Raw genomic sequence first — 19,641 nt, forward strand, 5'->3', positions numbered from 1 at the left:
TAGGAGCTCAGCTTGGGAATGTCTGGGGCAAGTTAGGAGGGAAGGCTGAGGATTCAGACAAGCAGGATGACCTCAAACAAGCAAGTTCTTTCATTCCTTCAAGCCCAGATTTCCTCACGAGAAAAGACAGCATGATAATCACAACTATTCTATACTGTCTTTGTGACTATTATGTGAAAAGTTCGCATGAAGGGTTTAGCAAAAGGCCTGACAAAATAGTAAGAGTTTACTCCCCACTTCTCCCCCCATTGCCACCTCATTACTTCAAGTCTAGAACTAAGGTAAGGTTCATTTAGGCTTCTACTCTGGGTGCAAATCATAACTTGGGAGACCTCCCGAAAACCTCAGTAATCAAGTCATGTTTTCATGAAAATTTCTAAAACAACAAAACAAAAACAAAACAAATCCTTGATGAGCAGATTATCAAAATTTAAAATGTTCTGCTCAGTTATCATAGGTCTTAAGTCTCCCAAGGGAAAAATGAATACAGTGGAACCTCAGTTTACGAATTTAATTTGTTTTATGGTTTTGCATAAGATGGTGGCATTTGTGTTTGTGTGGGGAAGATGGATGTAGTCGTGCTCGTCACCCAGCGTGGCAGTTTGTGAACAGAAGCAAAATTTTTTCCCAATGCTTTTATTGGGAACTGAATCGTTCCAAAAGGAATGAGTCCATCTTGTCTTCATGGAAAAGTCTGATATTGCGTTGATCATGGGTCTTTTTCTATCATTTTTCAATTTGAAAAATATTGGATTAAAGCATTATTTACGTGGTTTACTGAGGTTTTTGTTGTTTGGTGCCCTTTACATTTTGTCTGAGTTGTGAGAACCTTATTCAGCCCAGTTCCAGCACTTTTATTTTAAGCAACCCTTCCAGAAAATATTAGATGAAGCTGCCTTGGAGGCAGCAAGGAAGGTTTGAGATGCCAGCAAGTGAGAGTGTAAGGGCTGGAGTTCTTGCCAGTCACACAATGACCTGCGGGTGCATTTTCTACGAACTGAGCTCAGACTCTTGCAATGTTCTCTTTGGAGCAGAAGAATGTGAAAGCTGTGAATTAATCTAGGTCCTCACTTTAATTACAGAAGCCAATGGAATTTCTATCAATTACCTAAAAGTAGAACAGTCCAGGCTTGATTTATAAGTGTTTCTGCCACTTAAATCATTGTTTTATGAGTTCCACACAACTACCTCCATAAAATCTGCAATCAATATATCCATTAAAATTATGCCCCTACCACTTGCCCTTGAGATTCACAGAAGTGAATAAATGAGGAGACGATTTTGCATTTTAATAACATTTAGGTTTTGAAGCGTTTGCCTTTTGAATCTAATTTTTCAGGCTATAGGATTAAGGTGTACGTTTCAGGGGGAATTAACATTTATCTTTTACATTTTGTCCCCACATAGATCTAACATTCAGTTGTGGATTCCACATAATCATAAAAATACACGTGTGCACATTGATACACAGGTGGAACTATAGTACACAGAAATTTCTGCTGGAAAATGTTTCTTTAGCACTGCACAGATGAAAGTGGTGCTCTAGTATCGAGGTGCTTTCTGTAGAGTGAATTGTCTCCTCTCACACAAAAGTGAAAGTTTGAATCCCTAATCTGCGATCTGATGGTATTTGGAGATGGTACAGTATTCGGAGAGATGATCAGATTTAGACTGGGTCATAAGTAGAAGGCCCTCGTGATGGAATCAGTCTCCTAAGAAGAGGGAAAGCTAGATGGGACTGCTTTCTGTCTCTGCCATGTGAAGATACAAGGAGAAGCTGGCCATCCACAAGCCATGCAGAGAATTCTCACTGGAAGGCGCAATGGAACCTGCTCTTCACCTTTATTCCTCCAAAACAGTGAGAAAATCAATGTCTTGTGTAGGCCTCCCCCTCCATAGTATTTGTTAGCGTGGCTTGCACATTGTACTAAGCAAAATGTGCTGCTGGAAGTGATTCTGTAATATGAAATGTTATCTGAAAACAAGGGAAATGTTAGATCTATTTATGTATACAATTACATATGTATAATGGAATTTGAGCGAGGATGACCGAAATAGGAAATATGTTTCCCATATGCATAACCTTCGCATATTATTTTCCCTAATGCCTAACACAATGAAAAAAATCTCAGAAGAGAGGCAGAAGGAAAAATAGTGGAAATTCACAAGAGGCAAAGTTCAAATGACAACGGAGTATGTGAAAAAAATATTTTTAAGTAAGAGCTAGACAAATGCAAAGGAGACACAGAGATGGTATTTTCCACCCATCTAATTTGCAGAAGAGCAGAAATGCAATTGTGGAAGAGAATGTTGGGAGCCCTGGTCTGTTGGGGTGTTTGTAAAGATGTCTCTTGCATACTTTATAAAGGGTGTGAAGAAAAGTAGCTCGGGTGACTCTGGCTTGAGAATGGTTGACCATCTGCTCTATGAAACAGAATGACAATATCAAAAAGGCTTCATTCATCATGGGAGATGGTCACATAATATTAAGAGAAACTGAACATGGCCAAAACATATGATGTGCATGTAACTTATAGTATAGGCTCGTATGTACACGCCCTTCTGCATAAAATGAAAACATTAATGCCCCCAGCTGCAGGTGGGTCCTTCCTATTTAATTATAGATAAAATGAGGACAGGTACTCGAAGCACGTGGATTATTTGAGGGGTATGTATTATTGCTATCTTATTACAATCGTGCATGTTTATTTGCACGCTTCATTGGTTACCATAAGTGCCTGTCACTTTTCTAACTTATAATCTTTTCATAAATTTGCAGGAAACCAAAACAAAGCAGATAACAATTAACTGCTTCTAGAAACATTTCCAGCATATGCAGAAATGATCAGTGATCGCTCACTTCACTAATTCAAGCCAGAAGTGGACTTTATCACTGATAGACACCATGATCCATTTCTTGATATTCCAACTAATAAAAGTGGAAGGCATGCTTTAACTTGGAAGGGAGTAATCTGCCTTACCTTCAGAGTTCTGCCTCGAGTTGAATTTGACGTTAAGCTTGTGCCATAGCCAAACAGTGTGGGCAGTATTCCAGCTAATGCCTTTGCCCTGGAAAAGAGGAGCTGACCATTCACAGCCTGAGGAATGAGGTGGTCAGTAAACAAGCCACCAGCCCTATCACTTTGACTACACCCTTCCTGGAAGAGGTTATATTATTTGGCGCTCAAAATTTACTTAATAATACCAATAAACATTTCACATTTGGTAAATGTGAAAAAGTGATCTTGCCTGATTTCCTGGGGTAGTGCTCCAGCTTCATTTAATATGGATTGTATTTCTTGATGACACTGATTTACTAGGGCATGTAAGAGAATACACAAGTCCCATGACCCTCAAACTAGGATTTCAAGCCGGCATAAGGTTTGGGGAAAAAGAAGGAAATAGAGGTCAAATGGGAAAAATCTACGGGACACAGTTTGAATGAAAATCTTTCTCTTAATGCTTTCATGTGCCTTGGGCCATATTAGGAATATTCACCTAAGAGGGAATTAATGTAAAAAAGTAGAAACTGTAGTAGGAATTATTTTTATTATAGACTATCTCAGCAGGGTTCCTTAAAAAGCCATCTCCCCTAGTGTATTTAAGGATATTATTTACAGATGATTAGCTATTTCGCTAGGAAGGAGAGCAACTTAAGTCTAAAACATCCAAGGCCAGTTGAAGGTTTTTATTTTTTGTGGGGAGGAGGGACAAAAACTAAAACTCATGAGTAATCTTGGAAGTTAAGAGACACATTTACAAAAGTGTCACTTACGCACACCTTTTTTTCCCCCAGGCAAACTGTTAAGTAGTAATGGGAAACACATGAATTTTTAAAATAAAAAATAAAAAATAAAAGAGGCTCCGAAAAGTTTGCTGGGGAGTAAAAAAGTAAAGAAGCCTCTGCTTGGGGAGGATGGTTAGATTCTTAGAGAATAAGTGTGTACCAAATATATCTCAAAAACAAGGTTTGGGGCTCTCCGTCCTGCATACAGCAGACTTGGAGGGGGTCCCTGGGTAACCCTGGGCGTCCTCACCATTGTACACACAGACACATGTAAAAATGACCTTTTCTATGTTGGGTGAACAGCTGGAAGTGAGACGTGGCTTTGTGCTAGAACGTGCACCTTAATCTTGCAAAGAAAACCCAAGTAAACCATGCAAAGGTTCTAGCTACCTACAGATAGCCTGGATCAAAAGCCACGACATTCAAGAAAGGAAGCCTCGTGAAACCCAGGGATAGTGGAGAATTTTCCGTGCAGCAGAATTACTGCACAGCCTCAGAGTGAAAATTTCTCCAGGCCCTGCTGCTATCTGTGTAGAGGACAGGTCCCAGAGGTGGACACCATGTGGGATTCTACTGAGCTTTTTAACCTAAATACCATTTTGTAAGGGAGTGACCACTGAAGATCCTTACTGCAAGAAACTACTTTCTGTATTTTAAAAAATAGGATTGAGGGATTAGTAAATGTCTTCAAAACTGCCATATAATAGGTCATTGGCTTTAATATATTGGTAAAAAATTTCATTGAATCTCAACATTCAACAATGGCGATAAATAAGATTAAAATATAACCTAATGAAGTATAGTGAAAAAAAGATGAAAAATGTGCAGGTGATTTGACTGGCAATGTGATTTAAACAGGAAAGATGTCGGGTATATGGTTTCAGTGAAACTTATACATTTTTAAACTCATAAAAAAGTATAATTATATATGGTAATATTGCAAATTTATGTTTTTAATAATAAACTGACCCTTTCAATCAATGTCTGGTGCACTTTTTTGCAAAGAGATAGTTTGCTAATATTTTGGACTTTGTTGGTCATCCGTGTTTTTGTTATAACGTTCTTATTTTCATTTTGCTTTTAAAATACTTAGAAATTTTAAAAAGCATCCAGAGCTCAAGAGCTTTGGTAAACAGGATGTAAGCTGGGTTTTGTCTATGGCTTTCATCTGCCAACCCTCATGTTATATAATTTTTATCTCCTCTTTCTTTGACTATTTATTTTATTATTTTATTGTGGAGAATTTGTGGGATATTTCCATGTTTTTGCTTTAGAATAGCTATATATATATATATATCTATATATATCTATATATATTCAAATTATCACTTTTTGTCATTACTTTTTATTTCTGTAAAGAGAACAAATACAAATATGTTATATGATCATGCAAAGTCATACTGTCGATATGGTAACCATTCGCCCTGTGTAGCCAGTTAATACAGCACTGACTAAAACAAGACAGTACCAGTGAGGTGTATGAGCACTGTCCTGAACTCAGATACTGAAGATTTCTTTTCAGACGGCTTTACAGGACAACAGTGCTAGGGGAAAAATAAAATAATCCCCAGGGCTCGACCCTGTACACCAACTGTTTCAGAAAACACGTATAGAGAAAAAAAGGGCAGGCAGGTAAATGGGATGATGAAGAGATTTAAAGTCAAATACATTTAAAAGACAACCAAAGGTTGGCTGACTATCCCAGGTTCAAAACAAAAACAGAAACAAAACACCACACAAACACACACAAAAAACAAACAGGCTTTGTGACCTTGAGTGAATTACTCCATGTCCTCATCTGTAAAACAAGCATTGTGAGACCTTACCTGTTGCAGGTGTTGAGAGGAATAAACAAGGCTGAGTACCCAAACATGTAATAGCATGATAACCCCGGGAGACAGGGACACATACATATGGACAATCACCCAGATAGGATAACTTTCATAAACTTTGAAAGAATCACTTCTCACCAACATGGTTAGATGTTTGGGTTCTCAGAGCATGGGGGAAAAATACCTTTCATCCGTTAGTGCCAAAACTGCCAATGAAGATAAGCTAATTGGGAGCAACCACTGCCTGTCCCCACTTCCTGGAGACTGCACACCTCGGGGTCGTCCTCCTCATCGTGCTCTTGGTGTCCTGTGACAGGTTTGTGTTGGTCTCACACTTGGAGGATGGAGAAGCCTGCTGTCTTGTGGAGGCTGGGGTTCATCTCTGTCTTTCATACCCTTGGTGATGATCAGCCTGGAATTTCTACTCTCCCTACTCCCTTCAGCCTGTGTCTAACGTCATGAGGTGCTGGCGCTGCTTTAATGTTCAACCTGCTCCAGGGATGGGGTGGGGTAGGGCAGGGCGTGGCACTCTGCACCCAGCGCATCCATCCAGCAAGGGAATTTGGGTTCTTCCTCATGAACACTGTGATCTATCCTCCAGGTTTCTTTTTGGTCTCCCTCCTCTAGCACTTGGCATCTATGTTTACCTATATACATGATTGAAATACTTACTTTTAAAAAGCAAATTGATATGGCTTCCCCCAGTTAAGTGGGGAGAACCCACAGTTCTCTTTCCTCCTCCTTCTCCTCCTCCTCATTGGAATTACATAGCAAAGGACAGAATAACCTTGCAAACAAGTCACCAGCCTCAGGCTGGTCCCATTTCCCACAGCGAGGATGCCATGCTCACAACGACTGATCCAGCCTCTTCTGCTAGGCTAGGGCACCTTTTGGAGGAACCCCCAGAACCCTCTTCCCAACCCACATCCCATCCATTGGACCCAAGCCTGGCAGGTACAATGCAAAATGGCGGAGGCACCTGGGAAGTGAGGTCGGGCATGTGCATGGGAATGGGCAGAGGGAGTCAGATGCTAAGGCAATGGGGAAACAGACATGCTGGTGAAGATCGAGTTTACCTTGCAGAGAGCCACAAGGGAGGGAGGACGGGGGGACTTACATGGCAGGGAAGGTGATTGGACTCAGATTTATGTCACAAAACAAAGAGAGCCAGGACAGTGGGCTTACTTGCGGAAGTATATACAAGTGAACTGGGGGCAGTGTACATGGAAGATCCCTCCTGGTTTGCCTGGCACAACAGCACCGTGCCTACAAGAGAGAGAGAGATGGCGTCTGGTTTGGGAACAGGCACACTGCACTTGAGAGTGCAGCACACACACAGGAAAGGCAGAGAAATGAACATACAGCCACATCCCACAGCGCAGGACGGACACACCCAAGGAAGCCCCTGCCTCAGCCAAAGGGAATTGCTGGAAACCCACCCCCAGCCCACCAAGCCTGTGGTCCCAAACTTTCACATGGGGTTTCAGTAATGAGGTCTATCTGACCTCAGTTTCAGGTCAGGAACAGAAGCAGTAGGGCATAATCAAAAGGGAACTTGAGGAACACTGAGGAAAAAATAGTAAGCTTGACTTTAACACTCCTTTACTGTGTGTTCTCGGTAAGTCACTAGACCTCTCTGTGTCTCAGCATTTCCATCTGAAAAACAAGGGTAAATATACCTACCTCCAAAAGGTGTGCCCACAGCAGGGGCTGCCACAGACCAATGACTCAATAAACAGTCAATACATGCAGCAATATGTTTAGAGAAAACTTCTCCTTGCCCTAGTCTTTCTAGATCAGTTCTTCAGAGGGAAAAACAAGAGGGGGGCACAAATGAACGCAACGTCTGCCATCTCTGTCATCACCCACCCTGAACCCACGGGACCTGCAGAGAGAGGATCTCTGGCCTCTCAATTTCCAGTATCATCCCCAGAGCTGCCACCTGCCTGCCTGCTGCAGAGGCTGAAGCCAGTGGCTGCACGGCAGGGACGGCAGTGAAACTTTTGCCTTATTGAAAGCAAAAGGCACTGTGCTTATCCTTGCAAAATGGAATTTTACAGCAAAAAGGAGCAGTAGAGTCCTGGGGTATCTCCTCCGTTTATGTCTATGCCTCGCTTAGAACCACCACCCAATCCGAGCACAACAGGGGTCAGGAATCTTCTCCTGCTATGAGGTTGAGGCTTAAAGACTGAAAAGGAAGAGAGGCCCTTTTGAGGAAATTTAACACTACCATGCGTACTAGCAATGCCTTCTGTTTGTTCCCTCTTGTCTAGGTATCCTCAGCCAAAACCATGAGAAGAAATCTGTCTTACAAGTACACCCCCAGGATTAGCAATTTACCCACCTCCTGGGCATTCCCCATGGGGAAAGAGTCTGAAATTTTTTTGTATCTTTCCCAACATAAACAAAAGTGTAGTTAACCTGCAATCCCAGCATTCCAGGAAGCTGAGACCGGGGAATTGCAAGCTGTGTCAGCCTGAGTAATTAAGTACTTAGAGAGATCCCAGTCTCAAAAAAAACAAACAAACAAACAAAAAAAACCCCCCAAAAAACAAAAAAAAAACAAAACAAAAAAACCCAAAAAAACCCCAAAAAACAAAACAAAACAAAAACCCCAAAACAAACAAACAAAAATTCCAAACAACAAAAAACAAATGGGCTGAAGACGTAACTTAAAAAACCTTTCCATGTCCTTGGGGTTCCACCAAATAGAGATATGAAAGTGAAGAATTCTCCATTGTTCTCTCCTGACTTGCGCTCTAGCCTCCCACACAGATCCGATCACAAAAAAAGAAGGGGGCATAAAAAGAAGGAGGGGTTAAGGGAAGAGAAAAAGGAACTGTGGTGTGTGTACACACAGCAAGTTCCTACAAGGAATATAATCATTATGTACTTCAAACACATAGTAATAAAATTTTTTTAAATGTTAAAAAGAAGAGCTGTAGGAAAAGCCTTCCCCCAAACCTTCTATCTCTGCTCCTTGTGCTCCTTTAAGTTTGGGACATTATTTCGGTCAAATAAACATTTAATTAACATTCCACAGGCATCTCATCTTTTCCCCCATCAGCAGGTCTAACCAGTCTTTCATAAGGAAAAATTTCCCTGGGACAGAATTTCTACCTGTAAGAAAGTCCTTCTCACCTTTACTCGTCTATGCTATGCTTAAAGCTGGAGAAGAGCCATCCCCACCGGCTCTCCCCACAATCCTGGCCCCCATATTGGTTCAGGCATACAGGCAAAGTTAACTGTCGTCTTGCGGGTAGAGGGTACAGGAGCATGCTGCCACTGATCCACATTCCCAGCCCTTTTCATTTTGCAGCCAGGTCTAGCCAAGTTGCTCAGGCAGGCCTTGAACTTCCAATCTTCCTGATCCTGTCTCCAGCATATCTGAGGTGGTAGGCATGATCCACCAGGCCTGGCACCTGATCCGCTCTTGACAGTAAGTATCCTAAGAGTCTAAGAGTCTTGACCAAGCTTTGCTCAACATATGCTCTCTCTACTTCACTTTAAGTTTGTCGTAACATAAGAGTCTTCACCTGATCTAATTTTTCCTCAGTACATTTTTAGCAATGCTAGCAGGTGATTGGTAGAGTCATAGGCACTAAGAGCAAACAAATCAAATCTGAGATGAGAGTGGGGGTCTGAAATGAACCAGTGAGAAGTAACTTGCCCACGAGGAGAACACTGAATAATCCCATGCAAAAAGTACTCTTTTTCAATAGGTGTTCGGGATGACTCTGCAGAGGCCGTGCATATGATTTTCTTATTGCTAAAAATATTAGAGAGAAGCTCGTGTTTCCATAGAACACACAGAGAACCACCAAGTCAAAGCTCTCCAGGACAGGACTCTGGCTGAAGGATTCTGAGAAAGTTCCTCAAACTTTCTCTTCTATGCATCCCTGGCTAAAAACCACTTTTAAAATGAGATTGTAGGTTTCTTGATTTCAAAAGAAAAATCATCTAATTACAGCAAAAACACATCGAGAAGGACATTTAAGTATTGTGCAGTTAAAACCTTTGGGTCAATTTTCAATATACTCAATGCAACTTACTGAATTCCGCTGGGATACAACAGAGATTCTATATAGAAAGCTAAATCCTGGCAGGGCATAATGAAGCTTTCCTAATTCCTCTTATGCTGTGGATCCTGAGAAACAGGACTGAAATTACTTCTTTGAATATTTTCTTAGTAGTTTAAAAAAATCTTTATGCAACTACTTTGACCTTTGCAAAACAAAATGTATACAGCCACAAGATTTGGTGTCTGTGTTCCCTAAAAACATTCTCTAATTTAATTTGCAAAGTACTTATAGTATGTTCACTTAGTACTTTGTGGCCTTTCCTAAAAAGGAGCTTTGGAGTCAACAGAAAGAAAGCAACAGAGAAGAACAGCAAACCTCCATGTATGTTGAGGGTAGGGGTGGGTAATGTTTATTTGTTGACAAAAGTAAGTTACATAGACAATAAGGCACAGACTGTGGTATAAAAAGTGTTTGTAAGGTCATTCAGAGCACTTCCCAATGCAGCATACACATAGCCTTTAAATAAAGATCCCCAAGTGGAGTCTTTTATCTGCCTCAGAACCTCAACTGATAACATCTCTCTCCAGTTCACAGGAACCCAAGTGTGCAAGTCTGGTGACGTTCTGCACTTCTTGGACACCTAAGCCTTAGTAAACTCCTTATACTTGAAGCAAGGACACAGGGTCAGGTGATATTGTTCTTTACCCATTCTTTAGCTGGGGTAGATATTTTTAATCAATTTTAATATTATCCTTTCCTACTGGCCTATGAGCCTCAGGACCATTCTCAGCACAACTGATGTGCAATTATTAGCACTGTGATTAGAGCTGACAAGGGGGAGTAAACCCTTCATGCTAATCCTGTCTTAGTGTTGTGTCAAATCATATGAAACTGACCTTTTTATGTCAAACAGGACTGAATGTTAGTAATTTCATATGGTTTGACTTGAAAAAATATTAAACTTTCTCTGTATCACTTCTGCATAATTTAAAAGTGACCTCCTGTCTTCCCACGCCCCAGGAGTGAATTAATTATTCCTCTTCTATGTTCTTATTATTTTCTTTTTAATCTCTCTGGTAGAACTTTTGTCATTCTGTATGACGATTTCCTATTTATATATGGGTCTACCCTATAGAATCCTTCTGGGGCAGAACCAAATCTTACTCATCTTTTTTTTTATCCTTATACTTAGCAAAATACCTGACCCTCAGAGAGATGAACAAATATAGCTGAATTATAATACTTTTTAAAGAACTCTATTTTCTTTGCTAAAAATAGTGCTTTTCCCAACCAACTATGCTTAAAGGATCCTCCTTCTGTCAGTTGTTTACAACTGGGAATTCATGTGCTTAAAGTTCAAATATATTTACAAGCTAAATCTAAGATTTTCATTGTCTCTTTCTGGGCCTTTTTTTTAAGGTTGACTCACTGAGTTTAACAGGGCACCTGGGGAGCCTCTCATCCATTCTTGGGGCCGCTGACTGAATCAATGACAGCAGAGAGACAGAGCTTGATCTGGGGATAACCAGAGCCTGTCACTCTCATGCAGAAGACCAGAGTCTTCAACATCTCCATTTGGCAAGATGTCCACAAAGACACTGAAAGCAGGATTAGGAATCCTGTAATGTGCTGGTGGGCATCAGTGCCCTTTCTGCTCACCTACAGACTCTCTATCACCCCGGGGGACACTGTTGGCCCCAGAGGGGCAGGGAGAAGCCTAAAGGGGATATTTCCTATTAAAAGCAAGAAGCAGAAAATACCTAAACTTCTAACTCTGCTGCTAATCCTGAGGTGAAGAACCCAGACTCAAACCAACCAACTGGAATCATGAGCCAGCTTCGTGTCCAACACCCTTGCCTTTCCAACACTTTCTCTTTCCAGAAATCCCTCCTCTTCCCTCTAGACAAGCTCCTTCCCATTCAGCTCAGGCTTCTCTCCTCCTAGGCACTTTTACCGTATCCATCTCTCTTCCTTTGCTTTTGATTTAAAAATAGCTTCCTCCACTGATGACACTAACTCCACGAGCTCACAAATCAGGACTCAGTCGTCTCTCATCCCCATGGGACCAGGAACTTGGGCTCAACTTGGGAGGAACAACCGATGAGAGAATCCAAAGGCTTCTGATAGGCAGCCAGATTACACATCCAAGAGGTAAAACTGGAGTGGAGTTTAGGAAGGAGGAAAAGAAAAGCTATTTCACAGTGTCCGTTTAGTATCAACTGCACCAGCCCCTGGTATCATCCTGGTGAATGACTAGGTCTTCTCCTACCATTTGGAAGCTTAAAAGAAAACAAAAAAATATCAAAGGAACTTCCCACTCCCTGGCCACTGGGATTCCCCTCGTTACCCCATCATGAAGACAGGCAATGGTATCTGAAGATACCCTACTGGAATGCACAAAGCAAATGCACAGAGGACAGCAGGAAGCCAACTTTATAAAATACCCAAGAGCTAACAGGAACCCCGGGGCACCTGCTCCATCCTGCTGTGTGTGTGTCACGTGCTGTCTGGGCATGCACAGACTGTACTGTGCTGGTCAAGTCACATGGAGAGAGAGCTCTGTTCTGGGGTCCAGGTTTCCCGATATCATTCAGCCCAGGAAAGGAGCTGAGGCTGCAAAGCAGGCTGAGAGGAAACCCCACAGACAAGTGGCCGAGGAAGGCCAACGGACCACCAAAAAAGAGCTCAGTCTCTCTGCCCCAGAGCTCAGCGAGGAAGAGACGAGGCAGCAACATCACCATGCTTTTGGCAAGTAGCCACTGGCAGCCACTGTGTGCCAGGGCCTGCGCTGGGCCCTGGGGCCCCCTCTGCTAAACTCCATGGACTTTCAAAAAAATCACCCCTTTTAGCATGCATATGATCAGTAACAAGACCAACACAAGCAAAGAATAAAGGAATGATTCTGAATACCAACACAAGCCTTAGCCTATAGCATGAATTATGAGGCATTGAGAGAAATAAAATTTTTTTTTAAAACTACTCTAGATTTTTTTTTTTTAAATTATGGTACTGGAGATTGAACCTAAGGCCTATGCACTGAGGTACTTACACTTTCCCAGCCTTTTTTTCTTACTTTTTCATTTGAAGACAGGGTCTCACTGAGACACTTAGTTGTCCAGGTGAGGGTTGAACTTGCAACCCTTTGCCTCTACCTCCCAGAGTGCTGGGATTACAGGTGGGCGGCACCTTGCTCTACCTTAGAACAGTTTTTATTAGACAAAACTATTATGACTTTGCTTAAAAAATGAGTTGTGTATTTCTGGAATGTATTGCTCTTATAAGCGAAAAAGGTTAACACAGGTAAGTTTTCAATGCTAAAAAGATTTTGATTTTTATAAAAAAGATACTTTACTCAATATTTGCCAAAGAATGTTTCCTCCTCCTCCTGTAGTAAGGGCCAGATAGTATCCAGTTTCCTTTACATGTGGGGAAGAGGAGGCTTTATCGAAAGCAGTGCCTATTCCACAAGCACCTTATAGCTGGAAAACAAGTTATTTGAGATCCTAAACCCAGTTTCCATAGTGGTAGAGTGTGTTCTTTAAAAAATTAAAATCAAATTTTTGACTAAATAAAGGCAAATGGTCACAAGTAAAAGAACCAGCTTTAGGCTGCTGAGAATGGACACTTTCCTGAAACAGAAATCCACAAACATTGCTTTGTGTTTGTGGTAATAGGGATTAAATCAGGGACCTTGATACTGAGCTACACTTTTTTATTTTGAGACAGCAACTCACAGTCACTACATTGGTCAGGCTAGGTTTGGACTTCTGATTCTCCTGCCTGCACCACTCAGAATGGGGGAATTTCAGGCTCCTGCTACCAGGCCTGGCTCAAATTTCCTTGGGATTGTAATTCCCTCATTGTTCCCGCACTTTCAGGTGTCACCAGAGGCCTCTGCAGAATGCCAAAGGCAGAGCCCCTGGGCCCACCCTGGTGTTCCGAATTCGGCAGATCTGGGCTGGAGTCAGACATCTTGTACATCTAACAAGATCCCCCGTCATGGAGGGACTACACTTTGAGAAATGCTACAGAAGTGCCAGTTCCCCAATCACCAGGCCATGAGTTCTTCCCTTCGTTACACCAGAGGTTGTCCGTCTGTCATGAGAACTAAAGAAGTCACTAGAGAGGATGTTAAGGGTGGCGCCCTCCATGCATCACCACCCTACAGTGGGTTTGTTTAGTTCTCAGATTCAGATATCTGCACATCTAACCAATAACCAGGTGGCTGTAATGTGCCAGAGATATGCTGGACGAACTCCGGCCCAGGGTCATCACCCTATACTCAGGAGAAAAGTCGAAATGGCTACGTAGATTTGCTTTAAGTTGTCTATGAATGAAAACAGAAACTATTTTTTGTCTTTATCATTTTGTACACAAACAGTTTTGTCTCTGTTCCGTAGCACTTTGAAAAAAAAAAAAAAGCAACTCATTCTCAGTGCTCAGAGGTGGCTGGTGAAAGAGGTGGCAGAAATTACCCACTACACGATCCAGGAGAGGTCCCACTTGGATTCCCATACTTCTGCAGATGTGTGTACTCCTGCCTTTGCTACACAATCCTCCCCTTTCTGACCTTTCCTCTGGGACCCTGAGCCTCCAGAATTTTGAGGAAATAAATGACTGCTTAAGCCATCACTATGTGGTACCTTGTTATAGAAGATCTAGCCTTACACCCACCTGTCTCCCGATGGACCCTGGCCTCAGTCTCAGTGAAGACGCTGGCAGAGGTCCCCTCAGAGTGACACACAAGGACGGTCAAATTATCTGAATGCTTAATCTTAAAAACTGATTAGAGTAAAAGACTCATTGCCATTAATCCCCCTCAGAATTCGCCCCTCATTTGGAACACTTAGCCCAACATTCCCGCCACTTTCTGAAGTAGTTCCGCAGTTCCTTTCACCCGTCTTTACACTGGTGTGATAAAAAAGATGGGGAGTTCTTCTGCCTCGTGCCACCCAAAGTTAAAAGCGGGCTTGTGAAACCATTAAGGCTGGCCCCATCCACCTTTTTCGCCAGATCTGCCGCGGTGTGACTTCTGGGTCTTTCCCAGAGACAAAATGAATGGTAAATTCTCGGAATGGACTCTGGACATTGAGGCAGCCACGCCAGGACAACAAAGGGCACTCAGGAAATAAGACATCCAGAATTGCTTCAGAAAGGGGAAAGTGTGTGTGTGTGTGTGTGTGTGTGTGTGTGTGTGCGCGCGTGCGCACGCACGCACGCGCAGGGGGATACTTCTAGGGAGATTTGTGGCAATGTGTCTTTTTCTGTAATTTTTTTTTGCAAAAAAAATTTTAGACATTAACCATATTTTTCCATCACACCTCATACCAGCATCAGACTTCTGTTAGATTCAGAGGCCTAAGCAATTACCAGAAGGTCCCTGCCAAGAAAAGGCAGCTGTTTCTCATTGACAAATTTATCCAAAATTCATCTAAAGGCCCAGTGGACTGTGCATGCTTTTGTAGTTACGCATTTTTGAACATCAGACTAGCACTGAACTAATCCATGTAAGAATATTTCCACAGTTAATACCTAAGGCTTTTACATCAGCCTGAAAGATGTGCTCCACGGAAGGGCTATAGTAAGGCTTTGAGTACAGGGATGTTTCCACTTAGGCACAGATGTTCCAGGGAAATGTTGCATGTATATTTAATTCTTATAAATCAAATCATGTTTTAATTGTACCAAGAGATTTCCATATTTAAAGGAGCCCTGAAGCAAATCTGCCTATCACGTAAATTAATCCTTCACTCTAATTTATTTGTGTACGTTTTTACTTTCATAATATTCAAAAAGAGACACAACAATGCTTCTTTTATGTTTTCACTTATTTTGAAGTAATTTCAAGCTTTACAAAAAAGTTGCAAGAATAATACCAAAAACCTCTGAACAACTTTCTCCTTGATTATTTCCTGTTTAAAAATTGGAATGACTGACTCTTATCCTTTCGCCTCTGAACTTTTGGCTAATGGTGGCTTACAAAAGAAAGACACTTAACTCTGCGAATATAACAACAATGAAAATTCCCCAAATTTCTTTCTGAATGCTTGCAAAGTTCTTTCCGAGGTCACAGAGATCTTGTGGTGCTAAATGCAAAGCATACCAACCAGATCCCTGGACCTGAGGTTTTAATCATACTGCTCTAAATCGGGTGTTAGCAAACGTTAGCTAAATCTGGCCTCTCTGCCACTTTTGTGCTCAAAATGATTTTTACATTTTCATGTGGTTGGAAAAAAAAATCTACATAACAACATTAGGCGACCAGTGTAAGTTACATAGTATTTAGTTCTTATTATCTGGAAGTAAGGTTTCACCAAAACACAGCTACATCCATTCATTTTCACTTTGTGTATTTGATTCTGCAACTGTAGAATCATTGGAGAAGACTTCCTGGCTTGCAAAGGCTAAAATATTTACTACCTGCCCTTCATCAGAAAAAAGTCTCCTTGCTAAAGTTCGAACGTCCCCGCAATATTTGAAACAATATTAACCATAACCACCCCTTGATATACCATATTATTACTTGGCCAGGAAGCCGTCATTAAATATTTCAGAGGATGTCACGTTATCAGTACAGATCAAAAACAAAATGTTGTTGTTTTTTGGCACCTGGGATCAAACTCAGGACCTTGACTTGTGAGGCAGGTGGCAGCACCACTGAGCTAAACCCCTTCCCCAGGCCCCAGGCTAAAAATTTTTGAAAGACGCCTTTTAAAAATCTTTGCTCCAAATTTCTGTTCAACTCATTGGTTAAACCAATAAAGCAACCAGAAGCAAAAGGGTCCCACGGAGTATCTGTGGATGTCTAGCAACTCGAACACATTAAAGAAAGAAAGAGAATGAGTTTTATCTCCTAAGTCATGAGTGTACATACATAGAAAAGGACCAAGTCTCTCAAACTTTACTAGGCTTTGTATCACCTGTGACTTTCTGTAAAAGTGGGTCTTTATCTAGTAGGTCTATGCTGGGGCCTGAGATTTTGAATTTCTAGTAAGTGCGCAGGTGATACAGCTACTATAAGCAAACACAAAATGTCAGGGGCTCTGAGCAACCTCACCCACAGGTAAACGCTGGAGATCTGAACACCAAGATGGCGCTGGGGTTCTGGAATGACACCAGTTACATTCTAAGCATTGTAATTGTTTTCTTTCTTAAATCAAAAAAGAAAGTTAAAGTCCAGAGGGGGGAAAATTATTAAAAATTTCATTTGTGCCAGCTCAACTTGACTCCAAAGTTTAAACTTCTTACAAAGCTACTCCTGCTTACCAGTGGTGATACTTGGTTTTGGGGTGATTAATCCCAGGCATAACCAGTACTCACTAGCTCCATTTCAAGGAAGCCACCTCTAAAAACACTGCAGCTGTTTTCTGATCCAGACACCCGAGTCTTCCTGGTTAAAGGTGTTGTCTAGGACCTTCCTACTCACATTTAAGAATCTGGGTCTGGGTTTAAAATCCAATCAAAGGATCTTCCCGACACAATGACTCTTGTGTAGATAAGAAAATATTGTTCACAAGACTGAATTAAGACAAAGGAGGAGGAAATAGAGACCAGGGGAAGAGTGAACTGTTTGGTTTCTTTGGTGTAGCTGAAAAACCATCGTCTTGAAAATTTCTTTTCTGGCCTCTTTGAATATCTGATATTCAACATTAGGCAGGTCATGAGATATCTCAGAACTTCAGTTATAGTTGTAAAATATGGATGAAAATACGTGCTTTATCAAATATAATTTTAAGGGTTGGGTCTACTATATGACAATGTTTGCCAAAGAGTAGATAATAAGTGACTGCAGCAGTAATGACAATAGCAGTAATTGTTATTGAGAGTATCAAAGTACGTCACCTTGCGGACTTACATTGTTCCTTTCAGAAAGGGGTAAAACACTGAGAGCTAGCAAAATGTTCCGCCTCTAACACGATGCTGGGCACAATGGAATGAACAAATGGAAGATTAGGAAGTAATTCCAAAACTCCAATGCGGAAGCTTTAATGTGATAAGTATGTATGGCATTGGAGGAGGCACCAGAGCACTGGGCCATGGGTTGTGATCCACCCTGTTCCAGATGCTCTGGATAACAGGGAGAACCAGTGTCGTGTATTTGAGACATGGTCCCTCCGACCTGTGGCACTGCACCTGTTTATCTTACGGCTGGCTGCGACGCGCTGACTGGTCTCACAACATGCTCCTAAAGAAATTTCAGTTTGGCATCTTCGCTTAGGAGGAAAAAAAAATATCTAGAATTTTTGAAAAGCTGAAATCAGTGGGTTTTCAAGTCTCTGGAATGAACCAGAGGCTCTCTTCTCTCTCCTTTCTCTCTCCTCCCTTCTCCCTATCTCCCCTTAGAAATAACACTCTCTGAGTCTAAAAATAGCGGCCGAGAAGGCTTCCCTCTTCCTCCTCTGAATCCGCTACACACTATCACAAAACTTTATTTTAAGAGGGACTGAACGTCTCTGTTGGAGTGGTGGTGGAAACTCATCTTGAGTTGCCACCCTAAGCTTTTACAGATAAGGTTTAAAATCCCAACCTCATTTCTATCAAAAGCAGAGAATATATTTCACCTATGAATTTCTGAAAAAGTAAATGGATAACCTTATTTAAATAACACACACATACATACATACACACACATACACACTGCCACAGGCTAAAAGCAAATAAAATACTTCAACTGGTGAAAATTATTTTCAAAAACGTCAGAGAACTAATACAGAAGATTTCAATCTCTACCATATCACATGTACATCAAGCAAATGCTAGAAAAACAAAAACAGATTCATTTTTTTATCCAAAAATTATCAGTGGTATTGGGATGTTTGTGTCTTGAAATGATAAAGGGCTTAATACAATGATCAGTGTACATCGATTAACCTTCGTAACAGATTTAAATGTGTAACCCATTAACTAATTTAATCTCTCAAAAAACATAACAGTTGTTGGCATTATTCTTTAAGTAATCCTTGTTTAGTTTCTATAATGGTGTACAGTTTAATGAAAAACTCATTAGAATGTAGCATACGGCATAATTAATTCTGCCTGGTTCTTTTGGTTTAAATAGCTAATGCAGATACTGAATTGCATTTTCCACAGGCTTTATTAATTTTTTATAAACCAATATTGCAACTGTAATGGGTTGTAACACTTCCACAGAAGTTCCAGAAAGGCATTAACTGTCACCATTGCAGCTTATCCAAGCAAGATTCTTGTCACATGTTGGGTTCTTCAGGACTCCATCTTCAAGAGACGATGGGACAGTTCCATCTTACACTTGGGAGAAGGAAGTCTCTACATACAGTTAACATTAAGGGTAGTAAGCAATATTTGGCTAATTTATCTCTATTTACACAACATTTTAGTTGATTGGGAAAATAATAGCTTTGCAGTTTGGTAAAGAACTTTAAAGTGGGAAGCAAGAAAAACACCTCTAGAATTACATGGTTTATACTTGAATAGCAATCCAAGGTAAAACATGTAAAATTCTTTAATCACCTCATGCTTGAAATCTCTGGTAATTTATTTTTCTTGAAAAAAATTTAGGCTAAACCAGAAAACAAGTGCTCTATGGACATTAATGTTGGCTATGAGTTCAGGGATGAAAAATTCAATTTGGTGAGTTGCGGTTCAGGTGCTGGTGTAGCCTACTGCCTTCAGCTTTTAAGGGCTTCACCTTCCCATGGGTTCAAGCCCTTTTCACAAGTCTGTCATTTCCTCTGAGTATAGATGGAGGTGCTCACTCTCCACCAGACACTTTTGCTTGTTTTTGTATGTGATGCGTATTTTTTTAGAAGCTCTTTCCACTGCTGCCTACCACTCAGAGGATAAATTCCAGAACCCATGTTCTTGTTTGTGGTTTTCTCAGGTCGTGTGCAACCCATCTGCAGATGGTACTCTCTTATTTCAACAGATCAATATTTCTCATCCTTTGGAAAAGAAACATTTTACTTGGCTCATAAATTCCCATCACTAGGTATCAGTTACGTAAAGATCAAGCCCCCAATAT

General features: G+C 41.1%; 1 protein-coding gene across 14 annotated transcripts in view; it reads right to left on the reverse strand.

Moving 5' to 3' along the window:
* The window catches only part of Rbfox1 (RNA binding fox-1 homolog 1), a 1,859,632-nt gene that overhangs the window by 66,803 nt on the left and 1,773,188 nt on the right, over positions 1–19,641 (reverse strand). For 13 of the 14 annotated variants that reach the window (XM_019210635.2, XM_019210636.2, XM_010644147.2 and 10 more), the window contains one exon: positions 6,805–6,885. The exons of the other annotated variant lie outside the window; for it this stretch is intronic. In XM_019210635.2, coding sequence (XP_019066180.1) covers positions 6,805–6,885 — 81 coding nt within the window. The remainder of the gene's footprint in view (positions 1–6,804; positions 6,886–19,641) is intronic. 14 annotated transcript variants of the gene reach the window in all.

This window comes from Fukomys damarensis, unplaced genomic scaffold (assembly GCF_012274545.1).
Source record: "Fukomys damarensis isolate Sample0158 unplaced genomic scaffold, DMR_v1.0_HiC HiC_scaffold_34, whole genome shotgun sequence".
In the NCBI taxonomy this organism is placed as follows: domain Eukaryota; kingdom Metazoa; phylum Chordata; class Mammalia; order Rodentia; family Bathyergidae; genus Fukomys; species Fukomys damarensis.